This window comes from Anomalospiza imberbis, chromosome 1 (genome assembly GCF_031753505.1).
Source record: "Anomalospiza imberbis isolate Cuckoo-Finch-1a 21T00152 chromosome 1, ASM3175350v1, whole genome shotgun sequence".
In the NCBI taxonomy this organism is placed as follows: domain Eukaryota; kingdom Metazoa; phylum Chordata; class Aves; order Passeriformes; family Viduidae; genus Anomalospiza; species Anomalospiza imberbis.
The window spans coordinates 2,397,923-2,413,811 of record NC_089681.1 but is presented as its reverse complement, the minus strand read 5'-3'; the positions used below and the strand labels follow the sequence as shown (position 1 = coordinate 2,413,811).

The window sequence follows — 15,889 nt, the reverse complement described above, 5'->3', positions numbered from 1 at the left end:
AGGACAGACCCGGCCCCACACACACCCAGCCCCACACAGACCCAGCCCCACACACGCCCAGCCCCACAGCAAGGACAGACCCGGCCCCACACACGCCCAGCCCCACACACACCCAGCCCCACACACACCCAGCCCCACACACACCCAGCCCCACTGCCAGCCCCACAGCAAGGACAGACCCAGCCCCACACAGACCCAGCCCCACACAGACCCAGCCCCACAGCAAGGACAGACCCAGCCCCACACAGACCCAGCCCCACACAGACCCAGCCCCACACCAAGGACAGACCCAGCCCCACACACACCCAGCCCCACACAGACCCAGCCCCACACACGCCCAGCCCCACAGCAAGGACACACCCAGCCCCACACACACCCAGTCCCACACACACCCAGTCCCACACACACCCAGCCCCACACCAAAGACAGACCCAGCCCCACACACGCCCAGCCCCACACCAAGGACAGACCCAGCCCCGCACACGCCCAGCCCCGCACAGACCCAGCCCCACAGCAAGGTCAGACCCAGCCCCACACACGCCCAGCCCCACACACACCCAGCCCCACACACACCCAGCCCCACACACGCCCAGCCCCACACCAAGGACAGACCCAGCCCCACACACACCCAGCCCCACACACGCCCAGCCCCACACACACCCAGCCCCACACACACCCAGCCCCACACCAAGGACAGACCCAGCCCCCCACACACCCAGCCCCACACACGCCCAGCCCCACACACGCCCAGCCCCACACACACCCAGCCCCACAGCAAGGTCAGACCCAGCCCCACACACGCCCAGCCCCGCACAGACCCAGCCCCACACACGCCCAGCCCCACACCAAGGACAGACCCAGCCCCACACAGACCCAGCCCCACACCAAGGACAGACCCAGCCCCACACAGACCCAGCCCCACACCAAGGACAGACCCAGCCCCCCACACACCCAGCCCCACACACGCCCAGCCCCACACACACCCAGCCCCACAGCAAGGTCAGACCCAGCCCCACACACGCCCAGCCCCACACACACCCAGCCCCACACACGCCCAGCCCCACACACACCCAGCCCCACAGACGCCCAGCCCCACACACGCCCAGCCCCACACACACCCAGCCCCACACACACCCAGCCCCACACACGCCCAGCCCCACACCAAGGACAGACCCAGCCCCACACACACCCAGCCCCACACACGCCCAGCCCCACACGGGTCTCTCCGGTGGAACCCCAGACTTTATTCCCACCCCGCAGCCCCGCGGGGGCCGAGGCTGGGGTCGAACACGAGGTGGGGGGCGAGGACCCCCCCCAAATGCCCCTCCCCTCCCCCCCCCCCCCCGCTGCGTGGGGGGCCGGGAGCTCGGGGGCCCCCCCGGAGCCCGGTTCTGGGGCGCGGGCCCTACTTGGGGGGCCGATAGAACATCTTCCTGCTCTTGAGCAGCGCCCACTTGTGCCGCTTCATGTAGTACAGCAGGGGCACGAGGAGCCCCGAGATCAGCAGCACCTGGGGCACGGCGGTCAGGGGGGCAGAGCAAAGGGGTCCCGAGCCCCCCTGAGAGCCCCAAGCCACCCTGAGGCCCCCCTAGCCCCACCTTGAGAGACCCCCCCCCACCACCACCACCACTGAGCCCCCAGCCCCACCCCGAGTCCCTCCAGCCCCCAAACCCCGCACTGAGACCCTCCCAAGCGCCCCCACCCCACCCTGAGTCCCCCCAGCCCCACCTTCAGACCCCTCTGAGCCCCCAGCCCCACCTTAAGGCCCCCTCAGCCCCCCCCGAATCCCCTCTGAGCCCCCAGCCCCCCCCCGAATCCCCTCTGAGCCCCCAGCCCCACCTTGAGGCCCCCCCAGCCCCACCTTGAGGCCCCCCCAGCCCCACCTTGAGGCCCCCCCAGCCCCCAGCCCCACCTTAAGGCCCCCTCAGCCCCCCCCGAATCCCCTCTGAGCCCCCAGCCCCACCCTGAATCCCCCCCCAGCCCCCAGCCCCACCTTGAGGCCCCCCCAGCCCCACCTTCAGACCCCTCTGAGCCCCCAGCCCCACCTTGAGGCCCCCCCAGCCCCACCTTGAGGCCCCCCCAGCCCCATCTTGAGGCCCCCCCAGCCCCCAGCCCCACCTTGAGGCCCATCTTCTTGCGGTGGTCGTGCTCGGGCTCGGCCGCCCAGCGCAGGAAGGTGCAAACGTCCTTGGCGATCTGGGACATGGTGGCCGGGGTCCCTTGGGGGGACACGGGCAGTGAGACCCCCACAGAGCCCACCGGGACCCCCCGAGAGCCAACAGAGCCCACTGGGACCCCCTGGACCCCACCGGGACCCCCCGAGAGCCAACAGAGCCCACCGGGACCCCGTGGATCCCACCGGGACCCCCTGGACCCCACCGGGACCCCCAGATCCCAGGACCCCCCCCCCCCCCCCCCCCAATACCTGGTGTGGTCAAAGCCCCCCAGGGACCTCCTCTGACCCCCACAGACCCCCCCCCACCCCCTCAGGACCCCCCTGTACCCCAATGTCACCCCAGGCCCCCTCAGAGCTGCCCAGACCCTTCCTGAACCCCCTGACACCCCCAGGACCCAGCATGAGCCAGGGCCTCCCGGGGCACCCCCAGACCCCTCCCAGGACCCCCTAGCCGCCCCCCCCAGACCCCTCCCACCTGCCCCCCAGTCCAAAGGCCCCTTCAAGCCCCCCAAGCCCCCCCAGGCCCGTACCGTCGTCGTACTCCAGCACCTCGTCGTAGATGGGGGGGGGCCATGCCGATGGCCTGGCCAGGAAGTAGGGGTTGTAGTGGAGCCCCTCCCTCAGCGAGACCCCCGGGGGGGCGTCGCAGTACCCCGTGAGCAGGGCGAACACGTAGTCCTCGCCCCGTGCCTAAAGGGTTAATACTGGGGTCAGTGACGGGATCAATAACGGGATCAATAACGGGGTCAATAACGGGGTCAATGACATGGTCAATAACGGGATCAATGGGATCAATAACGGGGTCACAGCACCCGTGAGCAGGGCGAACACGTAGTCCTCGCCCCCGTGCCTAAAGGGTTAATACTGGGGTCAGTGACAGGATCGATAACGGATCAATGGGATCAATAACGGGATCAATAACAGGATCAATGGGATCAATAACGGGGTCAATAACGGGATCAATAACGGGATCAATGGGATCAATAACAGGGTCACAGCACCCCGTGAGCAGGGCGAACACGTAGTCCTCGCCCCCGTGCCTAAAGGGTTAATACTGGGGTCAGTGACGGGATCAATAACGGGGTCAATAAGAAGGTCAATAACAGGGTCGATAACGGGATCAATAACAGGATCAATGGGATCAATAACGGGGTCAATAACGGGATCAATAACGGGATCAATGGGATCAATAACAGGGTCACAGCACCCCGTAAGCAGGGCGAACATGTAGTCCTCGCCCCCATGCCTAAAGGGTTAATACTGGGGTCAGTGACGGGATCAATAACGGGGTCAATAAGAAGGTCAATAACAGGGTCAATAACAAGGTCAATAACAGGGTCAATAACAGGATCAATAACAGAATCAATGGCATCAATAACGGGGTCAATAATTGGGTCAATGGGATCAATAACAGGATCAATAATGGGGTCAATAATGGGATCAATAACGGGATCAATGGCATCAATAACGGGGTCAATAACGGGGTCAATAACGGCGTCAATAATGGGATCAATAACATGGTCAATAACGGGATCAATAACGGGATCAATGACATCAATAACAGGGTCAATAACGGTGTCAATGGGATCAATAACAGGATCAATAACGGGATCAATAACGGGATCAATAATGGGATCAATAACGGGATCAATGGGATCAATAACGGGGTCACAGCACCCCGTGAGCAGGGCGAACACGTAGTCCTCGCCCCCGTGCCTAAAGGGTTAATACTGGGGTCAGTGACAGGATCGATAACGGGATCAATGGGATCAATAACGGGATCAATAACAGGATCAATGGGATCAATAACGGGGTCAATAACGGGATCAATAACGGGATCAATGGGATCAATAACAGGGTCACAGCACCCCGTGAGCAGGGCGAACACGTAGTCCTCGCCCCCGTGCCTAAAGGGTTAATACTGGGGTCAGTGACGGGATCAATAACGGGGTCAATAAGAAGGTCAATAACAGGGTCAATAATGGGGTCAATAACGGGGTCAATGGGATCAATAATGGGGTCAATAACGGGGTCAATAATGGGATCAATGGTGTCAATAATGGGATCAATAACGGGGTCAATAACGGGGTCAATAACGGGATCAATAACTGGGTCAATGGGATCAATAACGGGATCAATGGCATCAATAACAGGGTCAATAACGGTGTCAATGGGATCAATAACAGGATCAATAACGGGATCAATAATGGGATCAATGGGATCAATAACAGGGTCAATAACAGAATCAATGGCGTCAATAACAGGGTCAATAACGGGGTCAATGGGATCAATAACAGGGTCAATGGGGTCAATAACGGGGTCAATAACGGGGTCAAAGCCCCCCGTGCCCCTCACCGGGCGTTGACGATGTAGCTGAGGTCGGGGGGCAGCGCGCCGTTGTGGGGTGACCCCAGAGCCCCCCAAAGCCCCCAAAAAACCCCCAGGACCCCTGAGCCCCCCAGGACCCCCGAGACCCCAGGACCCCCAAAGCACCCCAAAGCCCCCCAGGACCCCTGAGCCCCCCAAAGCCCCCCAGGACCCCCAGAGCCCCCCTCACCGGGTGTTGACGATGTAGCTGAGGTCGGGGGGCAGCGTGCCGCTGTGGGGTGACCCCAGAGCCCCCCAAAGCCCCCCAAAGCCCCCCAGGACCCCCCAAAGCCCCCCAGGACCCCCAGAGCCCCCCAGGACCCCCCAGAGCCCCCCAGGACCCCCGAGCCCCTCACCGGGCGTTGACGATGTAGCTGAGGTCGGGGGGCAGCGCGCCGTTGTGGGGTGACCCCAGAGCCCCCCAAAGCCCCCCAGGACCCCCTGAGCCCCCCAGGACCCCCAAAGCCCCCCAGGACCCCCTCAGCCCTCACCGGGCATTGACGATGTAGCTGAGGTCGGGGGGCAGCGCCCCGTTGTGGGGTGACCCCGAAGCCCCCCAAGCCCCCCAGGATCCCCCCAAGCCCCCCAGGACCCCCAGGACCCCTGAGCCCCCCAGGACCCCCAGGACCCCTGAGCCCCCAAAGCCCCCCAGAGGCCCCCAGGACCCCCGTGCCCCTCACCGGGCGTTGACGATGTAGCTGAGGTCGGGGGGCAGCGCCCCGCTGTGGGGTGACCCCAGAGCCCCCCAGGATCCCCCAGAGCCCCCCAGGACCCCCGAGACCCCAGGACCCCCAAGCCCCCCAAAGCCCCCCAGGACCCCTGAGTCCCCCAGGACCCCCTCAGCCCTCACCGGGCGTTGACGATGTAGCTGAGGTCGGGGGGCAGCGCGCCATTGTGGGGTGACCCCAGAAGCCCCCCAAGCCCCCCAGGACCCCCCAGGACCCCCAGAGCCCCCCTCACCGGGCGTTGACGATGTAGCTGAGGTCGGGGGGCAGCGCGCCGTTGTTGGCCGCCCGCGCGGCCTCGGGGTTGGGGTAGGGCTTGGGGAAATAATCGGAGATCTTCCCGGGCCGCAGGAACATCTCCCCGTTCTCATCAGGGCCGTCCTGCACCTCCACCTGCACGGACAGGTGACACAGGTGAGACAGGTGAGACATGGACAGGTGAGACATGGACAGGTGAGACAGACAGGTGAGACACAGGGGACACACAGGGGAGACACAGGAACATCTCCCCGTTCTCATCGGGGCCGTCCTGCACCTCCACCTGTGGGACAGGTGAGACACGGACAGGTGAGACAGGTGAGACATGGACAGGTGAGACATGGACAGGTGAGACAGGTGAGACACAGGTGAGACACAGGTGAGACACAGGAACATCTCCCCGTTCTCATCGGGGCCGTCCTGCACCTCCACCTGGTGGGACAGGTGAGACACGGACAGGTGAGACAGGTGAGACAGGTGAGACAGGGGAGACATGGACAGGTAAGACACAGGTGAGACAGGTGAGACATGGACAGGTGAGACACAGGGGACACACAGGAACATCTCCCCGTTCTCATCGGGGCCGTCCTGCACCTCCACCTGTGGGACAGGTGAGACACGGACAGGTGAGACATGGACAGGTGAGACATGGACAGGTGAGACACAGGAACATCTCCCCGTTCTCATCGGGGCCGTCCTGCACCTCCACCTGGTGGGACAGGTGAGACACGGACAGGTGAGACAGGTGAGACATGGACAGGTGAGACACAGGTGAGACACAGGTGAGACACAGGAACATCTCCCCGTTCTCATCGGGGCCGTCCTGCACCTCCACCTGGTGGGACAGGTGAGACACGGACAGGTGAGACAGGTGAGACAGGTGAGACAGGGGAGACATGGACAGGTAAGACACAGGTGAGACAGGTGAGACATGGACAGGTGAGACACAGGGGACACACAGGAACATCTCCCCGTTCTCATCGGGGCCGTCCTGCACCTCCACCTGTGGGACAGGTGAGACACGGACAGGTGAGACATGGACAGGTGAGACATGGACAGGTGAGACACAGGAACATCTCCCCGTTCTCATCGGGGCCGTCCTGCACCTCCACCTGTGGGACAGGTGAGACACGGACAGGTGAGACAGGTGAGACAGGTGAGACAGGGGAGACATGGACAGGTAAGACACAGGTGAGACAGGTGAGACACGGACAGGTGAGACACAGGTGAGACACAGGTGAGACATGGACAGGTGAGACAGGTGAGACACAGGAACATCTCCCCGTTCTCATCGGGGCCGTCCTGCACCTCCACCTGCACGGACAGGGACAAGTGACACAGGTGAGACATGGACAGGTGAGACAGGTGAGACAACGGTGAGGCATGGACAGGTGAGACATGGACAGGTGAGACAGGGACCAGGACAGCAGGGTGGGGACACTGGGATGGAGCCAGCAGGACACCGGGGACAGCAGGACAGGGACACTGGGACACCAGGAATGGTGGGACAGGGACACTGGGACACTGGGGACACTGGGGACAGCAGGACAGGGACACCGGGGACAGCAGGACAGGGACAGTGGGACACTGGGGACAGCAGGACAGGGACACTGGGACACTGGGACACTGGGGACAGTGGGGACAGCAGGACAGGGACACTGGGGACACTGGGGACACCAGGGACAGCAGGACAGGGACACTGGGACACTGGGGACACCAGGAATGGTGGGACAGGGACACTGGGACACTGGGGACATGGGGGACACCGGGGACACCAGGACAGGGACACTGGGGACACTGGGGACACCAGGGACAGCAGGACAGGGACAGCAGGACAGGGACAGTGGGACACCGGGGACACCAGAGACAGCAGGACAGGGACAGTGGGACACTGGGACACTGGGGACAGCAGGACAGGGACAGCAGGACAGGGACACCGGGGACAGCAGGACAGGGACACTGGGGACAGCGGGGACAGCAGGACAGGGACAGTGGGACACTGGGACACTGGGGACAGCAGGACAGGGACAGTGGGACACTGGGAATGGTGGGACAGGGACAGTGGGGACACCGGGGACAGCAGGACACTGCGGGCACTGCGGGTGGCAGCAGGGACAGCAGGACAGGGACACCGGGGACACCGGGGACAGCAGGACAGGGACACTGCGGGTGGCAGCAGGGACAGCGGGCGTGGCAGGGGGGGCAGGGGTCCCGGGGTCACCTCCTCTGCCAGCGCCTTGGCCTCGGCCTCGCTGTGGGTGACGCCGATGAGGTTCCGGAAGGCCACGAACTCCATGGAGTGACAGGCGGAGCACACCTGGCGGTACACCTGGAACCCCCTGCGGACACTGCGGGGACACAGAGACCCCAAAATCACCCAAAAATACCCTAAAATCACCCCAAAAATAACCCCAAAATCACCTGGAACCCCCTGCGCACACTGCGGGGACAGAGAGACCCCAAAATCACCCCAAAACCACCCAAAAATCACCCCAAAACCACCCCAAAACCACCTGGAACCCCCTGCGGACACTGCGGGGACACAGAGACCCCAAAATCACCCCAAAATACCCCAAAACCACCCCAAAAATAACCCTAAAATCACCTGGAACCCCCTGCGGACACTGCGGGGACAGAGACAACAAAATCACCCCAAAATACCCCAAAACAACCCCAAAAATAACCCCAAAACCACCTGGAACCCCCTGCGCACACTGCGGGGACAGAGAGACCCCAAAATCACCCCAAAATCACCCAAAACACCCCAAAAATAACACCAAAACCACCTGGAACCCCCTGCGGACACTGCGGGGACACAGACACCAAAATCACCCCAAAATACCCCAAAATCACCCCAAAATCAACCCCAAAATCACCTGGAACCCCCTGCGGACACTGCGGGGACAGAGAGACCCCAAAATCACCCAAAATCACCCAAAACCACCCAAAAACAACCCCAAAATAACCCAAAAACCACCTGGAACCCCCTGCGCACACTGCGGGGACACAGAGACACCAAAATCACCCCAAAATCACCCAAAAATAACCCCAAAACCACCCAAAAATCACCTGGAACCCCCTGCGGACACTGTGTGGGACACAGAGACACCAAAATCACCCCAAATCACCCAAAACAACCCAAAAACAACCCCAAAATAACCCAAAAACCACCTGGAACCCCCTGCGCACACTGCGGGGACAGAGAGACCCCAAAATCACCCAAAAATCACCCAAAAAAAACCCAAAAATCACCCCAAAACAACCCCAAAACCACCTGGAACCCCCTGCGGACACTGCGGGGACACAGAGACCCCAAAATCACCCAAAAATACCCCAAAACCACCCAAAAATAACACCAAAACCACCTGGAACCCCCTGCGGACACTGCGGGGACAGAGAGACCCCAAAATCACCCAAAAATCACCCAAAAAAACCCAAAAATCACCCCAAAACAACCCCAAAACCACCTGGAACCCCCTGCGGACACTGCGGGGACACAGAGACCCCAAAATCACCCAAAAATACCCCAAAACCACCCAAAAATAACACCAAAACCACCTGGAACCCCCTGCGGACACTGCGGGGACAGAGACCCCAAAATCACCCCAAAATACCCCAAAACAACCCAAAAATAACCCCAAAACCACCTGGAACCCCCTGCGGACACTGCGGGGACAGAGACCCCAAAATCACCCCAAATCACCCAAAGCCACCCCAAAAATAACCCCCAAATCACCTGGAACCCCCTGCGGACACTGCGGGGACAGAGACCCCAAAATCACCCAAAACAACCCCAAAACAACCCAAAAATCACCTGGAACCCCCTGCGGACACTGCGGGGACAGAGAGACCCCAAAATCACCCCAAAATCACCCCAAAATCACCCCAAAATACCCCAAAAACCACCCAAAAACCACCTGGAACCCCCTGCGGACACTGCGGGGACAGAGAGACCCCAAAATCACCCCAAAATACCCCAAAACAACCCAAAAATCACCCAAAAACAACCCCAAAACCACCTGGAACCCCCTGCGGACACTGCGGGGACAGAGACCCCAAAATCACCCCAAAATACCCCAAAACCACCCCAAAAATAACCCCCAAATCACCTGGAACCCCCTGCGGACACTGCGGGGACAGAGACCCCAAAATCACCCCAAAATACCACAAAACCACCCAAAAATAACCCCAAAATAACCCAAAACCACCTGGAACCCCCTGCGGACACTGCGGGGACACAGACACCAAAATCACCCAAAATCACCCCAAAATAACCCCAAAATACCCCAAAATCACCTGGAACCCCCTGCGGACACTGCGGGGACAGAGAGACCCCAAAATCACCCCAAAATACCCCAAAACCACCCCAAAAATAACCCCAAAATCACCTGGAACCCCCTGCGGACACTGCGGGGACACAGAGACCCCAAAATCACCCCAAAATCACCCCAAAACAACCCAAAAATCACCCCAAAACCACCTGGAACCCCCTGCGGACACTGCGGGGACACAGAGACCCCAAAATCACCCCAAATCACCCAAAACCACCCCAAAATCACCCCAAAACCACCTGGAACCCCCTGCGGACACTGCGGGGACACAGAGACACCAAAATCACCCCAAAATACCCCAAAACCACCCAAAAAATCACCCCAAAACCACCCCAAAACCACCTGGAACCCCCTGCGGACACTGCGGGGACAGAGGCCCCAAAATCACCCCAAAATACCCCAAATCACCCCAAAAGCACCCGGCACCCCCTGCACACAGAGGGGTCCCAGACCCCAAAATCCGGCTGTGCACGCGGCAGGGACAGGGCCCAGACCCCCGGGACCCCCACAGCTGCTGTGCCCCAGGGACCCCAAATCCCCACAGACCCCAAACCCCCACAGACCCCAAATCCCCACAGACCCCAAACCCCCCAGGGACCCCCCGAGACCCCAAACCCCCACAGACCCCCAGAGACCCCAAATCCCCAGGGACCCCAAACCCCCCAGGGACCCCCCGAGACCCCAAATCCCCACAGACCCCAGGGACCCCAAACCCCCACAGACCCAGGGACCCCAAATCCCCCCAGGGACCCCCCAAGACCCCAAACCCCCACACCCCCGTTACCTGCTGTGCCCCAGAGACCCCAAACCCGTGACCCCAAATCCCTACACCCCCATTACCTGCTGTGCTCCAGGGACCCCAAACCCCCACAGACCCCAAACCCCCTCACCTGGCGTGATTCAGCACCACCAGGACCCCCCAAACCCCCCCTTGTCCCCCCAGGACCTCCCAAACCCCCTTGTCCCCCCCGTCCCCCCTCACCTGGCGTGGTCCAGCGCCCCCAGGACCCCCCCCGGACACCCCAAACCCCCCCAGGACCCCCCAAACCCCCCAGGACCCCCTTGTCCCCCCTCACCTGGCGTGGTCCAGTGCCCCCAGGACCCCCCAAACCCCCCAGGACCCCCCAAACCCCCTTGTCCCCCCTCACCTGGCGTGGTCCAGTGCCCCCAGGACCCCCCAAACCCCCCAGGACCCCCCCAAACCCCCTTGTCCCCCCTCACCTGGCGTGGTCCAGCGCCCCCAGGACCCCCCAAACCCCCCCAGGACCCCCGTGCCCCCTCACCTGGCGTGGTCCAGCGCCTCCAGGACCCCCCCAGGACCCCCCAGGACCCCCCAAACCCCCCCAGACCCCCTTGTCCCCCCTCACCTGGCGTGGTCCAGCGCCACCAGGACCCCCCAAACCCCCCAAACCCCCTTGTCCCCCCTCACCTGGCGTGGTCCAGCGCTCTCAGGACCCCCCCAGGACCCCCCAGGACCCCCCAGGACCCCCTTGTCCCCCCTCACCTGGCGTGGTCCAGCGCCTCCAGGACCCCCCAGGACCCCCCGTGCCCCCTCACCTGGCGTGGTCCAGCGCCTCCAGGACCCCCCCAGGACCCCCCAAACCCCCGTGTCCCCTCACCTGGTGTGGTCCAGCGCCCCCAGGACCCCCCAAACCCCCCAAACCCCCGTGCCCCCTCACCTGGCGTGGTCCAGCGCCTCCAGGACCCCCCCAGGACCCCCCAAACCCCCGTGCCCCCTCACCTGGCGTGGTCCAGCGCCCCCAGGACCCCCCCAGGACCCCCCAAACCCCCGTGCCCCCTCACCTGGCGTGGTCCAGCGCCTCCAGGACCCCCCCAGGACCCCCCAAACCCCCGTGCCCCCTCACCTGGCGTGGTCCAGCGCCCCCAGGACCCCCCCAGGACCCCCCAAACCCCCGTGCCCCCTCACCTGGCGTGGTCCAGCGCCTCCAGGACCCCCCCAGGACCCCCCAAACCCCCGTGCCCCCTCACCTGGCGTGGTCCAGCGCCTCCAGGTAGCCGCCGTGGCTCCAGGGCAGGCTCGGGGGGTGCAGCTCCAGCTCCCCCGCGCTCACGGGGCCCCCCCCGAGGGACAGGGACAGCGCCACCGCCAGGGACCCCCCCCCCGGCCACCGCCCCCAGCACGGCCAGAGCCCGCCGGCAGCGGGAGCGGGAGCGGCCCGGGAGGGACGACAGGGACACCTGGGGGGACACGGGGGGTCAGGACACCTGGGGGGACGGGGACACCTGGGGGGACACCTGGGGGTCAGGACACCTGGGGGGACGGGGACACCTGGGGGGACGGGGACACCTGGGGGGGACATGGGGAGTCAGGGACACCTGGGGGGGACACGGGGGGTCAGGGACACCTGGGGGGGACAGGGACACCTGGGGGGACGGGGACACGGGGGGGTCAGGGACACCTGGGGGGGACAGGGACACCTGGGGGGACACCTGGGGGGACACCTGGGGGGGACACCTGGGGGGGACACCTGGGGGGACGGGGACACCTGGGGGGACAGGGACACCTGGGGGGACACCTGGGGGGACACCTGGGGGGGACACCTGGGGGGACGGGGACACCTGGGGGGACAGGGACACCTGGGGGGACACGGGGGGTCAGGACACCTGGGGGGACAGGGACACCTGGGGGGACGGGGACACCTGGGGGGACACCTGGGGGTCAGGGACACCTGGGGGGGTCAGGGACACCTGGGGGGACACGGGGGGTCAGCGACACCTGGGGGGACGGGGACACCTGGGGGGACACGGGGGGTCAGGACACCTGGGGGGACGGGGACACCTGGGGGGACGGGGACACCTGGGGGGACGGGGACACCTGGGGGGACACGGGGGGTCAGGGACACCTGGGGGGGTCAGGGACACCTGGGGGGACACGGGGGGTCAGCGACACCTGGGGGGACGGGGACACCTGGGGGGACACGGGGGGTCAGGGACACCTGGGGGGGACAGGGACACCTGGGGGGACAGGGACACCTGGGGGGACACGGGGGGTCAGGACACCTGGGGGGACGGGGACACCTGGGGGGACACGGGGGGTCAGGGACACCTGGGGGGGACAGGGACACCTGGGGGGACAGGGACACCTGGGGGGACACGGGGGGTCAGGACACCTGGGGGGGACAGGGACACCTGGGGGGACAGGGACACCTGGGGGGACACGGGGGGTCAGGACACCTGGGGGGACGGGGACACCTGGGGGGACAGGGACACCTGGGGGGACACGGGGGGTCAGGGACACCTGGGGGGACACAGGGGGTCAGGGACACCTGGGGGGACACCTGGGGGGACACCTGGGGGGACACGGGGGGTCAGGACACCCGGGTCAGGGACACCTGGGGGACAGGGACACCTGGGGGGACACCCGGGGGGCTCAGGGACACCTGGGGGGGTCAGGGACACCTGGGGGTCAGGGACACCTGGGGGGGACAGGGACACCTGGGGGGACACGGGGGGTCAGGGACACCTGGAGGGACACCTGGGGGGACACCTGGGGGTCAGGGACACCTGGGTCAGGGACACCTGGGGGGGACGGGGACACCTGGGGGGACAGGGACACCTGGGGGGACACCTGGGGGGACACCTGGGGGGACACCCGGGTCAGGGACACCTGGGGGGACACCTGGGGGGACACCCGGGTCAGGGACACCTGGGGGGGACAGGGACACCTGGGGGGACACCGGGGACCCCACGTGTCGGGGGAGGGGGGACAAAAGCAGTGGGGTGGGGGGGGGGGGTCCCGGGGACAGCGGGAATACCGGGAACAGCGGGAATACCGGGAACGGGAACAGCGGGAACAGCGGAACAGCGAAAATGGGAATAATGGAATTGCCGGGAATACCGGGAATGGGATCAGCGGGAACAGCGGGAACAGCGGGAACAGCGGGAACAGGAACAGCGGGAACAGCGAAAATGGGAATAATGGATTCGCCTGGAATACCAGGAACGGGAACAGCGGGAATACCGGAATTACCGGGAACAAGAGGAACGGGAACAGCGAAAATGGGAATAAGGGATTAGCCGGGAATACCGGGAACGGGAGGAACGGGAACAGCGGGAATACCGGAATCACCGGGAATAACGGGAACGGGAGGAAGAGCAGGAATACCGGAAACAGGGGGAATACCCGAATGACCGGGAATACCGGGAACAGGGAGAATGGGAGGAACAGCGGGAAGGGCGGGCAGAGGGCACCGCGGGGGGACAACTCCCGGGGAGCCCGCGCCCAACGGGAGGGGAGAACCGGGGGCACCGGGAGAGGGGACCGGGGACACCGGGAACCGGGAGGGGCTGGGAGAGGAACCGGGGACACCGGGAACCGGGTGGGCAAAGGGGCCGGGGGCACCGGGAACCGAGAGGGGCTGGGAGGGGAACCGGGGGCACCGGGAGAGGGGACCGGGGGAACCGGGAACCGGGAGGGGCTGGGAGAGGAACCGGGGGCACCGGGAACCGGGCGGGCAAAGGGGCCGGGGGCACCGGGAAACGGGGACACCGGGAACCGGAGAGGCCGAGCAGGGTGGGCAAAGGGACCGGGGGCACCGGGAACCGGGGACACCGGGAACCGGGGACAGCGGGAACCGGGGAGGCCAAGCAGGGTGGGCAAAAGGACCGGGGGCACCGGGAACCGGGTGGGCAAAGGGCCCGGGGGCACCGGGAACCGGGGACACCGGGAACCGGGGGCACCGAGCAGGGTGGGCAAAGGGCCCGGGGGCACCGGGGGCACCGGGAACCGGGAGCACCGGGAACCGGGGACACCGAGCAGGGCGGGCAAAGGCACCGGGGGCACCGGGAACCGGGGACACCGGGAACCGGGAGGGCAAAGGGACCGGGGGCACCGGGAACCGGGGACACCGGGAACTGGGAGGGCAAAGGGACCGAGGGCACCGGGAACCGGGGACACCGGGAACCGGGAGGGCAAAGGGACCGGGGGCACCGGGAACCGGGGACACCGAGCAGGGCGGGCAAAGGCACCGGGGGCACCGGGAACCGGGGGCACCGGGAACCGGGGGCACCGAGCAGGGTGGGCAAAGGGCCCGGGGGCACCGGGAAGCGCGGCTGGGGGGCACCGGGCGCAGCGGGGCAGGCACCGAGAGCCGCCGGGCAGCGCCGGGGAGCTCGGCGCGGGGCGGACGCCGTGCCGGGCGCCGAGGCCGCGCCGTGCCCGTGAGGGGGCGGCCCCGGGCCCGCCGCCCGCCGTGACCTTCCCGCGGCCGGGGCCCGCACTCACCGTGCCGGGGCCGCCGGCGGGGCAGCCCCGGGGCCGCAGCAGCGCGCGGGCGGCGAGGCCGGGCCGCGGCGGGCCCGGGAGCAGCCGCAGCCCCGGGAGGCCCCGCAGGCCCCGCAGCGCCGCCATCGCCGAGGTCGAGGGGACGCGCCGCGACGCCCCGGAAGTGACGCAGGGACGGCGGGAGTGACGTCACCGACACGCACGTGACCCGCCGCTGACGGGTTTTATTGCGGCGCCCCCCGGCGGAACGGCGGGAGAAGCGCACAGGCCACGCCCACCGGCAAAACCACGCCCACCGGCAAAAGCCCCGCCCCAAACCGGACGCGCAGCGGTACAGAAGCCACGCCCAGCTCTAAACCACGCCCCTCGTTAAGTGCCCCGCCCCAAATTAACCACGCCCGTGTAGAGGAGCCACGCCCACCGTCAAGCCACGCCTTGTTGAACGCCCCGCCCACATTGACCACGCCCCTGTATAAAAGCCACATCCACAGTTAAACCACGCCCCTTGTTGAATACCCCCACATTGACCACGCCTCTGTACAAAAGCCACGCCCACCGTCAAACCACGCCCCTTGTTGAATACCCCGCACATTGACCACGCCCCTGTAGAAAAGCCACGCCCACCTTCCAATCACGCCCATCATTAAATGCTCCGCCCCAAATTAACCACGCCCCTGTACAAAAGCCACGCCCATAGTCAAACCACGCCCATTGTTGAATACACCGTACACATTGACCACGCCCCTGTAGAAAAGCCACGCCCACCGTCCAATCACGCCCATCATTA

The 15,889-nt window shown here is 65.1% G+C and overlaps 1 protein-coding gene across 1 annotated transcript; it reads right to left on the bottom strand.

The window, feature by feature from the left end:
- Positions 1-1,352: 1,352 nt before the first annotated feature.
- CYC1 (cytochrome c1) lies at positions 1,353-15,228 on the bottom strand. Its single transcript, XM_068177213.1, is given in 9 exon segments — positions 1,353-1,510; positions 2,119-2,219; positions 2,707-2,848; positions 3,404-3,422; positions 5,504-5,661; positions 7,748-7,874; positions 11,847-11,981; positions 11,983-12,056; positions 15,103-15,228. Coding segments are annotated over 9 exon segments (987 nt in total). The 3' UTR covers positions 1,353-1,405.
- Positions 15,229-15,889: the final 661 nt, after the last annotated feature.